The 12,639-nt window shown below is 36.3% G+C and overlaps 1 protein-coding gene across 1 annotated transcript in view; it reads left to right on the forward strand.

Annotated features, from left to right (window-relative positions):
- Nucleotides 1–12,639, forward strand: part of NECAB1 (N-terminal EF-hand calcium binding protein 1) — a 169,187-nt gene that overhangs the window by 78,829 nt on the left and 77,719 nt on the right. Inside the window, exons 4-5 of the mRNA XM_009455618.5 lie at nucleotides 3,439–3,464; nucleotides 12,118–12,215. Coding sequence (XP_009453893.3) covers nucleotides 3,439–3,464; nucleotides 12,118–12,215 — 124 coding nt within the window. The remainder of the gene's footprint in view (nucleotides 1–3,438; nucleotides 3,465–12,117; nucleotides 12,216–12,639) is intronic.

Genomic DNA, 12,639 nt, shown 5'->3' on the forward strand with positions numbered 1-12,639 from the left:
CTGAAACTGAAACTTATATTTAAAAGGGAAGCAGAGCATAAAAGTTTAGAAAATTCTTAGCCCATCCATGTGGTAGAAAAGAAAAACCCATTTTCTGGAGAGGAATTCAACACTGCAGGAATTTGCGTAAGTATAGAGGAGCTGAATGTTAATAGGCAACACAATGGGGAAAATGTCTCCAGGGTATTTCAGAGACCTTTGTGGCAGCCCCTCCCATCATAGGCCTGGAGGCCTAGGAGGGAAAAATCATTTCATGGACAAGGCCTAGGGCCCTGCTGCTCTGTGCAGCCTCAGGACATGGAGCCCTGCATCACGGCCACAGCTGCTCCAGCTCCAGCCATGGCTAAAATGGACCAAGGTACAGCTCTTGTTGTTACTTCAGAGGGTGCAAGCCCTAAGCCTTGGCACCTTCCACATGGTGTTGAGCCTACAGGTGTGCAGAAGGCAAGAGCTGAGGGTTGGGAGCTTCTGCCTAGATTTCAGAGGATGAATGGAAATGCCTGGATATCCACTCAGAAGTCTGCTGCAGGGGTAGAACCCTCATGGAGAATCTCTACTAGGGCAGAGCAGAGAGGAAATGTGTGGTTGGAGCCTCCACATAGAGTCCCCACTGGGGCACTGCCTACTGGAGTTGTGAGAAGAGGGCCATCATCGTCCAGACCCCAGAATGGTAAATCCACTGACAAGTTTCACTGTGTAACTGGAAAAGCCACAAGTACTCAATGTCAGCCCATGAAAGCAGCTACAGGGGCTGGACCCTGCAGAACCACAGGGCTGAAGCTGTCCAAGGCCTTGGGAGGCCACCCCTCACATCAGTGTGGCCTGGATGTGAGATATGGATTCAAAGGAGATTATTTGGGAGCTTTAAGATTTAATAACTGCCCTGCTGAAGTTCAAACTTGCGTGGGACCTGTAGCCCTTTTTGTGTTGGCCAATATCTCCTTTTTGGAATAGGAGTATTTAGCCAGTGCCTGTACCCCCATTGTATCTTGGAAGTAACTAATTTGTTTTTGATTTTACAGGCTCAGAGGTGGAAGGGACTTGCCTTATCTCAGATGAGACTTTGGACTTGGACATTTGAGTTAACACTGAAATGAGTTAAGACTTGGGGGACTGTTAGAAGGGATGATATAATTTTGCAATGTGAGAAGGACATGAGATTTGGGAGGCATAGGGGAGGAACGATATGCTTTGGCTTTGTGTCTCCACCCAAATCTCATGTTGAATTTCTAATCCCCAGTGTTGGGGAGGGACCTGGTGGGACGTGATTGGGTCATGGGGGCTTATTTTCTTCTTGCTGTTCTTGTGATAGTGAGTAAGGTCTCACAAGATCTGGTTCTTTGAAAGTGTGTAGCACTTCCCTCTTCACTCTCTCTCTCTTCCTCCTGCTCCCACCATGTAAGAGGTGTTCGCTTCCCCTTTGCCTTCTGCCATGATTGTAAGTTTCCTGAGTCCTCCCTAGCCATGCTTCCTGACAGTCTGTGGAATCATGAACCGATTAAACCTCTTGTCTTTGTAAATTACCCAGTCTCAGGTAGTTCTTTATAGCAATGTGAGAACAGACTAATACATTGTCCAACCTCAACCCATCTGTCAGGGGCCTGTTTAAAGTGCAAATATGACCATGTTATTCACCATTTAAAAAGTATTCTATAATTCCAAACTGACAGAAAGGTAAAGTAGAAACTTCTTAGGTTATCATATAAGGCCTTTTATTGTCTAGTTCCATTCTCTCATTATTGATCTATGTTCTAACTAAAAAAACTACTCGGTTTTCTGAAATTGAATGCTCTTCATACTTTTAATTTTTATTACAGTGTTTCTTTTAACCAGAATCTGTTTCCTTTGGCTGCCTCCTCTACTACTATTTAGAGATTTAGCTCAACAATTTAACATTTGAGATTTAACTTGACAATTTTATCTTCTATGATATATTTCCGGACACCTTTTGCCAATTCTCTATTTCCCTTGTAACAACTATTTTATTGTATTAAAATTGTTTATGTGCTGTATGAGTCTACCTCTAAGTTGAGATTCTAGAGACAAGTAATCTGACAGAGTCGTGTTTGTAGATATTGCAACCTCATACATCTGTGGCAGTTAGAATAATGCCTGGCACATACCAATAAATGTTTGTGGAATTAATGAATGAATGGGAGTCCATACCAAAATTACTGGAGAACACTTAACATATTCTACCTGGTGGCAAATATTACTTTGCAAAAATATTCATTTAGTTATGAAGATATAATTTATCTAAGATCAAGTATTTAGTGTCTAGAATGAAATACTGAGTTTAAAATAACTTTTAAAAATGAGTGACAGAGTTCATAAAAGTACCCAACGTTTGGAATGTTTATACCAATGCCTCTCCTGGTTAGCAAACCTGGCTACTACTTAAAGGACAACTGGATTAGGAAGAATATTTACATTGAGCATTGACATGTGACAACTATATAAAGTCAAGATTTTCAGTTAACTAAACTAATATTTTCCGTTGCTCTTTAATAGCCTTCAGCATCTTTACAAGGTTGAGTTCTATTTCTATTTCATTTAAACTTTCTAAAACTTATGAATTACTGTTAAATTTTTAGGAAATTCCCATTCAGCATTTGCTAATATGATCATTTTTCTCCTTTAAGTTATGGTGTAATAAGTTATAATGATTTATTACCTGATATTGAACCGTCTGCATTCCTGTACCATACCTTTCTTGGTAAAGGACATTATTCTTCTGATAGTCATGTATTATATTTGCTAATATTTCATCTTGATGTTTGGCATTTGCCTTCATAAGAGTAATAGGTTTATATTGTTGATGAGTAATTTAATTTCTTATTTTGTTTTAGAAATCATATGAAATAAGCATTGAATCAAACTTACCTCAAAGGCTGAATTTAGGAAGGAAATTCTAGCATTTCTATCAAGTCAGGACTTATGATAGCTAACATTCATCAAGTGCTTATTTTGTGCCAATTACAGTTCAGTGCTTTATGTATTAATTCATTTAAACCCTACAGCATCCCATGAACCAGAAATTTTTATTACTATCATCATCTTGGGTCAGACGAATTGAGACACAGAGATGTAAAGTAGCCAGAATCATATAGAAGGTAAATTGCAGAGTCAGGATTTGAACTCAGGCATTCTGGATCCAGAGCCTACATTCTTTACCAATATGCATTCTTTTCCCCATCATGTTGCAGAGGAAAATAGAAATCTCAGGAATTATTTGTCCAAAGAATCTGACATAATCATTGTTAATTGACCTAAGACTATTTAAATAATGTAGAATTTATAAGAGAAATACCTTAACTACATACCATCAATTAATAATATAGATTGGAGACTAACTGTATTTAACTATTTTAAAACGTAGTTAAAAATATTACCAAAGTAATAACACTGTTTTTTTTTTTTGTTGTTTCATCTTTTCAGTAATCTTGACACAGAAGAGCTATGTGGTAAGTGTTTCTTTAAGATCAGTCAAACCCATTACTTGCTTAAGAAGGAAAAAGAGTATTGTCTGATATATATCAACCTTGGAATTAATGTTGTATATTAGGAGTTCAAAAACAAAGGAAAAATTAATCAAGATCTCAAGGGATTTATCTTTACCCATGAATTTTGCTCAAGTATGTATTTCACTCCAGAAAGAGTTGGGCCTCATTAGTTCGTTCATAGAAGAAGAATTGTTGTTACAATCAGTATATTAGTTTCGCAAGAGCAAATTCTCCACAAGTTTGAATATATTTTTAAATTGATGTTTAATACAACTTCATTATTCTCTGCATGATATATTGTGCAGAGCCTTTTGTTACTATCTTACAAAGCTCTCTTCTTGAAATGTAAAAATAACTTTGTCTCATACCTGCCTAAACCATTCTGGAGTTGTAAATGTCACTTGCAAAACAAGTGATTCAATGGGGACAGATACATCTTTACAAATGCCTGGTTTAATAGCCTTTTCATTTATTTTCTTCATCTTTATGGTTGGAACGATAGTTAAAGATTAGAAATATGGAAAGGTAAAATTTTAAAATTTTATTATTTTATGAAAAAATAGAACATTATGAGACTATTCCATTTAAAACAGCTATCTTTCTCTGAATACTGGAAGGTTTAATGTTTTATGTTTTAAGATAAATGTTTAAGATAATACTTTTATTTAAGTTTGATCTTATTGTCTAGGCTACTCAAAACATTTTTGGTAGTTAGAGTTGAGTTTTGTCTGAGAACTCCTCATTGAAACTATCAGCATTTCCTGAACATCTTCTAATTCTTACAGTTTCAGAATTTACCAAAACCATAAAAAAGGCCATTTTCTTATATTCAAGAGTGGTTATTTTCCATTTCATCAAAGTGGTAGAGCAACACCAAAAGATGTTATATGAGAACAAAATATCAGAATACAGGGTTTCAAGGCAATAAGTGAACAAAATGAGCATAATCTCCAACAACGACCTTTCAAATTTTCCAATGATTGTAAAAAAACTCATGCTTCTTATCCTAGCATAGTGTCCATCTCAGGTTCAGGGAGGAAAATCCAATTGAAATTCAAGATATGTTTATGGAGGAGCAAGGTACTCCGGTACCAAATCAGGACATGCTTTTGTTAGTTATGAAATACCAACAGGGAAAATCATGCCATTCTTTCAGACACAGTCAGATAGTAGCATTGTGCACACATGGTTAAGTACCTGAAAGTGCCCATATGGACCATTGCCGTGAGGCTTTATGAATAGCAGTCACCATAAAGGCCAAGTTGTGGTCCACTCTCATCTATGTGCACACAGTCCTGGTCAGTGAACTGAAAAGATAAAATGGAGAACACAAGATTATCTTGATAATTTCATTAAGGTAGCAGACCCATTTCCCTAAAATGTCTAGCTATGTCAGGCCAAAGTAATTATTTCCGCAAATCATTCATTTATATCTATTTTTTGTTTTTCACTTAACTTTGCCTGGGTAGGCCGCAGCTGATGACAAAGCAAACTGTTATAAAGGCTTTTAAGATAAAAACACTAAGTGGTTCTTCTTTATTTGCTATGTTGCCTGCCTATTGTCATTAAGGAATGTTGTGTTATCCTCTGTTTTCCCTTGAAAGTACTTCAAGTTCTAAAGTATGATAGCATATCTCCACTTACTCCTCTACTGAAAAAAATATTTTAAAAATATGCCTTTTTTCTATAATGGAACTAGATTAGGTCCCTATCCTGTATTTATGGAAAAAGCTTTGGCTATGATTTTCCCCCTATAGCTTTAGTTAGGGAACTGGTATGTGGGGCTTTAATTCAACAGGAATTGTTCTGTGTTTTTTAAATCCAGTGATTGTATTCACAGTCATGTGTTATAATCCTCCCCCTCTCTGTTCAAGAATATGCATTTTAATCTCCAGAGTGTCATTTCATTTCTCATTATTTTGTGAATATAAAGTAAATATTTAAGTTGGCTTCTAATCAAAGCCAAATGCTTCAGTGTTAGCAAGTGAAATATGTCAATTCACACCCGGCACAAATTCCCCCTTGTGCGTGGGAGGGGCAGAACTTGATTGGCATGAAAAGTAGATTTCATATGTTCTTTCCTAGAAGCCAATTAAAAGTTGCAGGTATGTAAAACTTTAATTCTGAGGCTTTTACTTAATTTGTCAGTTACTAAGTTAAGGACCTAGAATTTAAAATATTTATTTTGAAAAAAATGTGTTTGTAATTTTAATTGTGAAAGTAATACATAACTACTTTTTTAAAATTTAACAGAATTATGTAGGCGTATAAGCTAACATGTCAATCTTCTTTGCCACTCATTGTCGTCCCCAATACTGAGCTCTACTATTTACTTGGAACATATTCTTCCAGACATTATTATGTGTACATTGACATTGATATATATGTGTACGTGTTGTTGTTTTTTCCAACAGTGAGATTATACTATATGATTAGTGCAGTTGCATCCCCTTTTCCTTCATTTTATTTAAAGGCTGCATAGTGTCTCATGTACCTTAATTTTTTTCAATCAAGTTCCTTTTAATGGATTTTCAATTTGAATCCAACTTTCCATGGGAAAAACAGGATTGAAATAAATATTCTCATATACATTATTCTCACACTCATGTTCAAGTAATTCTGAATTCTGAATGGTAGATTCCCAAACATGTAATTCCTCAATCAAGGTTTCTCTAAGGTGCACACCCACCAGCAGTTTATAGAAGTGCCGAAATTATCCACTCTTCACATACAATTGTGAAGGCCTTCCTAAATGCATTTTTTTTGCCGTTATCTTATCACGATCAGTCAATACATAACTCAGTTTTAATTAGGCAATTGTGTTTGAACTCTGGCATTAAAGCTTTGATTTTGTATTTCTACCATAATTAGCTCTAATCTAAAGCATTCAGGAGTATAATTACTACCTTTCCTGGCCCTACCCTGTTTATGACTGTTTTCATAACCTTACTCATTTTTACTGAACCGTTTTGCAGATCTTGAAGTTGGTAGTTAAGAATAGGTAGTTGAAATATTTATAGATGAGCGAAGAATAATTGCAATGAATGTGCTTGATCTGAAAGCCTTTCTGTAAGAAAGCTTTGTGAGGAAGGTTGAATATATTTAATAGTGTAATTTCTCATCTAGTCGGCTGTTATCTACCAAATATTAAACTATTTTAAAAGTTATATGAAGTCTATAAATAAGATGGATAAAAACTGAGGGTACGGGGGCCGGGCGCGGTGGCTCACGCCTGTAATCCCAGCACTTTGGGAGGCTGAGGCGGGTGGATCACGAGATCAGGAGATCAAGACCACGGCAAAACCCCATCTCTACTAAAAATACAAAAAAAAAAAAAAAAAAAAAAATTAGCCGGGCGTGGTGGCAGGCGCCTGTAGTCCCAGCTACTCTGGAGGCTGAGGCAGGAGAATGGCGTGAACCCGGGAGGCGGAGCTTGCAGTGAGCTGAGATCAGGCCACTGCACTCCAGCCTGGGCGACAGAGCAAGACTCTGTCTCAAAAAATAATAATAATAAATAAAATAAAGTAAAATAAAATAAATGAGCGTACGGGAAACTCCAGAATAAAAGCTTATTCCCTTCATACCCAAGGTTCCTTTCGGTAGCTGTGCACTAAGCACCAAGGCTGCAGAGATTGGCAGAGCCTGGACAGTGCTCAGAGACCTGTGCCAGCAAGTCTGAGTGCTAGGAAATCAGAAGGCTCTATGCCCTCCTCCAGACTGCTGTGTCCTCCTCCAGTGGCACATGTCACTGATGATTGAGATGTAAGAGAGTTTGCGTGTCACTTATCCCCTCAAAATAGCCCACATTTCTAGATCTGACTGACCTCCCTATTCAGAACATGCGGGTTTTAACACTGTCTCTCATCTCAATTACTTTCTTTTCTACCTAGTCTACTACTTGAGAAATCCTAACTGCTTGAGAAGTTTAGATGAGACTCATCTAAACTCATGAGAATACTTTGTGAGACCAGTTTCCACTGAGACTTTTGTGGCAGCTGTGGGTCCTTTGCTTCTGACAGAATTATTAAGCTGACCTGAAAACTCAACAACTTGAAATACTAAGGTGCAGGATAGAAAAACAGAACAAAACTGTAGTTTGGTAATGCAACACCACTGATTAAGTACAGAAAGGCAGGTAGAAACTAATTTATTGTTAGCATTTTAGTAGAGAAGATGGCACACTGGATATCCATGAGAATATAGCCTGCTTCCTGACAGATAACAGGCCTACTACATCTGCCTATAAACTGTGCTCTACTTTTTCATCATACCTAATGTTCAGACTCTACTTTTCAATGATACTTCATTTAAACTGATGAGAATTGGTTTTCACACATTTCCATAAGTGTAATATAACTCTGTTTTGCTCAAGTTCATGAAACCCACATACAGGTTTCAACAAAATAGGTCTTTTCTTCAGGAAGTTCTTCTAGTTACCAAAGGAAAAGCATTTTAAGGAATCAGTATTTGTTCCAAGTCATTCTTTCTAATGCCATGACTTAAGGACAATATACATTTGCCCTACTCACACTGGTATTGTGATTCAAATGAGAAACATCAGTCACAAACATGAGAAACTTGGAATAAAACTTTAGTCCAAGCTCAGCCACTTCCAAAGATGTCACTGTCCTTCCCTCCTGCCTGCCACATCTTGGAGTTTGCAGATGTGCTGAAATTCTGGACTCCACCGCTCATTCCACTTCAAAGCTTTGGCATGGCTCATAGTCCTAGTTGTATGATGAAATCCCTCCCGGCAGTTGATACCTCCCTTCTCTCTTGATGGTGTCACCAACATTCCCAAATCATCCTTAGTGCATCCCTTCCTTTTCTGATAGGAGAATTTGAGGATGTCACTCTCCTTTCCATGGCTTCCCATTGCCCATAGTGGTCTCGAATTTACTCTGCATCATAATCTCCTAGGGAACCTCGCCCTCAACCCAAAGATTGTGATTTACTAGATGAGACCTTCTCAGTTATCTTCATGTCTAACAAGTACCCTAGAGTAGTGTTTCTCAAACTTAAATAAGCCTACAAATCACCTGGGGGTCTTATTAAAATGCAGAATGTGATTCAACAGGACTGGAAGTGGGCCTGAGACACTGAGTTCTAACAAGCTCCTAGGTGAAACTAATGCTGCTGATCCACAAAACAAACTTTGGACAGTGAGGTACTAGAGGATTCTGATGCAGGTGGTCAAAAACACTTACCTAGACTTGAGGATCAAAGAGCATCTGGCAAGGACTGTTTCCAACACATACAGCTTTATCTCCCAACACTGACTTTTAGGATTTCTTTCCTTGCTGCCTCCCATTCTCAAATATGTTCCAGCCCTGTTCTTTATGTCTTGGCAGTGCTGAACTACACATACTCCTGCAAACATGACAGGAAAACAGCTGCTTCCATGCCTTTCCTCTGAGTATTCAGCAGGTTAAGTCCTATTCATCTGTTAACTGAGCCATTGCTGGTGTTTCTCCTATGAAGCCCTCTCTGACTCACCCAGGCAGACTTGGGCATTCTTTTTCTTTTTTTTTTTTCAAAGACAGGATCTCATTCTGTCACCCAGGATGGAGTGCAGTGGCACAATCTCGGCTCACTGCAACCTTGGTATCCCTGGTTCAAGCAATTCTCCTGCCTTATCCTCTATTTGGATTGCACCTTGTATCTGGGCCCTTGAACCATTGTCTTTAACAATGATTATGTGTATTGCAGTTGTTACTTGGAATGTTTCTCTCTCCTCTCTGACTTTAGGGCTTCTGTCTTTTCACCTTTGTATTCCAAGCTCCTATGATAGCACCTGGCACATTTTTATGTGCCCTAAGTAAAGGTTTGTTAGGCCACAGAATGAGTAAGTGAACACTCGCTATGATGAAGTGGAGGGGAGTTCTCTCTCTTTATCTATGTTGGATGTGTCTGGCTCTTTCATCTAACTTCCGTCTTTGAGTTTATTGGAGCCCCCTTGCCTTGACTGCCTGACCCATATCCCTCAGTGAGTAAGTTATAAAAGAGCCTTAGTGACACTGAGCTGCACCACCTCAAAATAATCCTTACACTTAGATTTCCAACTTAAGCTCCTATCCACGACTTAAGTATTGTAATTCTCTTCCTTCTCAGTCATTTTCTTTACTATCTAGTGATTGTTCTTTTTTTCTAACTTGGAGAGTTGAGATGAATAAATGGATGAATGGACAGAAAGAATGAAGTCTAGATAGGTGTCAGCTCTGAAGCTTCTAGTCATTGTTTTTCTTATATGCTTTATCAGCATATGCCTGCATCTGTGTGCATAGGTCCAATTTCAAAGTGGAAAGACAACTTAAATTCTCTCCAGGAACCTTTACTAATTAAGCCAAATGTCCATGAGTGAAATATTTATTTTAAAAAGAGGCTTTACCTCTCTCTCTCTATATATATATATATAGTAATTATTTTCTTATTTATCTTCTAACTAATCACTGTCTCTCTCTCTCTCTCTACATATATTATATATAGATATCTATATTACATATAATATATATAATATATAATATATAGATATCTATATTATATATTATATATAAGATATATATATATTATATTATATATATATTATATATATATATATTATATATTATATATTATATATATTATATATAATATAGATATCTATATATAATATATAGAGATATATAATATATAGATATATATATTATATTATATATAATATAGATATCTATATATTATATATATAGAGAGAGAGAGACAGAGTTGCTTTTTTAGCAACAATTTTTTTGTTTTCACTTTCTTTTTTTTTTTTTTAGACAATGTCTCATCTGTAGCCCAGGCTGGAGTGCAGTGGCACTATCACGGCTCACTGCAGCCTCGACTTCCCAGGCTCAAGCAATCCTCCCACCTCAGCCTCCCAAGTAGCTGGGATCAGAGGCACATACCACCATGCTGTGTGGCCCAGGCTGGTCACGAATTCCTGGGCTCAAGTGATCCTTCTGCCTTGGCTTCCCAAAATACTGAGATTATACGCACGAGCCTCCATGCCCAACCTGTTTTCACTTTATATTTTTGTCTATTTGCATTTAAAACCCCTGTCACAATCCTCTTTGAGGCATTATATATACAAGTTTTAAAATAAAAATGAAGTAACAGCTTCACTTTTTGGCATTTCTCTTATGCTTTTTGCTTGTTTCAACATAGTATAGACTCAGTTCTGATATTCATTATTTTTCCAACTTATGAATATTCTACGGCCACATTAACTGCTCGCTGGTTGATGAAGAGTGTTCATTTGTTATAAATAAGTGCACAAATAAAGTTAGACATATTTGTCAACCTTATCAAAAAGTCAACATTATAACCACAAATTAAAATGTTATTTTGAAGCAGGTATTTAAGGAGTAAATATTTTATTTATCTTCCAACTAATCACTTTCTAAAGAATCTTTATAAGAGATAGTTTACACCACATTGTTTTTAAGGAATGCATTTTACTTTTTGTCAAAAATATGTTATTTGTTTTTAACCTAAGGGTATACAGACTGTATTTTGACAACCATGATCTGGAATTGATTTAGTGTCCACCTGTGTTTATTTTCTTCTCAAAAGAAGTCTGTACATTAACTAATATATCAGTCAATGGCAATTTCCAGTTGTTATTAATATCAATATAAACAAATATTTCCTAGAGTATTAAATAAATTAATCAAGGCGGTTTCCATCAAACATGCTGAAATGTATTCCCATAATCTCAAGTGGCTTATATGTGATAATATATATCATTTTAATTTAGTTCCACAAATACTGTGGCACATTAAAGAGAGATGGCAGTAAACTACAGTTCATCCAAGGAAGGGTTCACAGGAATGGTGAGGACTATTCATGTTTTAGTGTCTGAAAACCCTAGATCTTCTCAATATATAAATTTATGTTAACCTGGTTTGCTTTCATTATAGAAATGCATAGATTTCTATAAGTAAATATAATATTTTGCATTTATATATATTTCAACTTACTAGTTTAGGATCAGTCCATATTCCATACTTTTAATTTTAATCACAAATCCACTATATTATTTATTCCTAGCAACTGAAAAGAGTGATAGACTTTACTTTTTCTCTGCCCAAATTGTTGGGAAAAAAAAAAGATTGTGACAGGGACAGTTACATAGAAGGTGCCACAGAAGACCCTCTCATGTTTTGCATCACTGACTCTTAACCTTGAAAAGAGCTTACCTTCCTTAAATGTTTCCTCCAAGAAACAAAAAAATGTAACTTAACTTTTTTCTAAAATTACTATCCCAGTGAGATCTATAATACTATGTTGTCAAAAACAATTTTTTATTGAAACATCCTTGTCAGTAGATTCACATTCATTTTTTCCTACTTTTGTAGGAAGGAACATTTCTTCAAGGATAATGGTAATCATTCAGATTTCCTTTTCTTTTTTCTTGATGTCTTAGTGAAATGAGCAGATTGTCACCTTATTTAGTCTTATTTGGAAACCTTCCAGTTTTCACTTATAGCTGACATTTTGTTTTACTCATTTAAGGAGTAAAGAATTAGTTGATTTTTTTTGTTTTATGGTTACCTAAACTCAAATATGAATTTATTTCAATATTTTCATTTTTCAGAATATTTTTCTCAGCACTTGGGCGAGTATGAGAATGTACTAGCAGCACTTGAAGACCTGAATCTTTCCATCCTGAAGGCAATGGGCAAAACAAAGAAAGTAAGAAAATGTTAATGTTTATTTTCTATAAAAATCTCTTCTTTGAAAAAGATTTTTCTTGAAAATCATACCTATTTTCAACTATAGATTCTTTATTATCACTGATAGTTTATTTTTCTTCATACTAAATGAGCTATGTTATTCATTTGTAACATAATTATAAACACTATATGCTAAAGACTGTGCTTTGTGTTGAGGATACAAAGATACAAAGAGCTGTTAGAATAGCTCTCAGCCTGGTGGTGATGCAAGTGTGTTAACTAAGTAGTATGTTTTGGATCTTGTCCCTCCCCAAATCCCATGTCGAATTGTAATCCCCAGTGTTGGAGGTTGGGCCTGGTGGGAGATGATTGGATCATGGATCACCATTCCCCCAGTGCTGTTCTCCTGATGTTGAATGAGTGAGTTATCATGCAATCTGGTT

Source organism: Pan troglodytes, chromosome 7, assembly GCF_028858775.2.
Source record: "Pan troglodytes isolate AG18354 chromosome 7, NHGRI_mPanTro3-v2.0_pri, whole genome shotgun sequence".
Lineage (NCBI taxonomy): Eukaryota > Metazoa > Chordata > Mammalia > Primates > Hominidae > Pan > Pan troglodytes.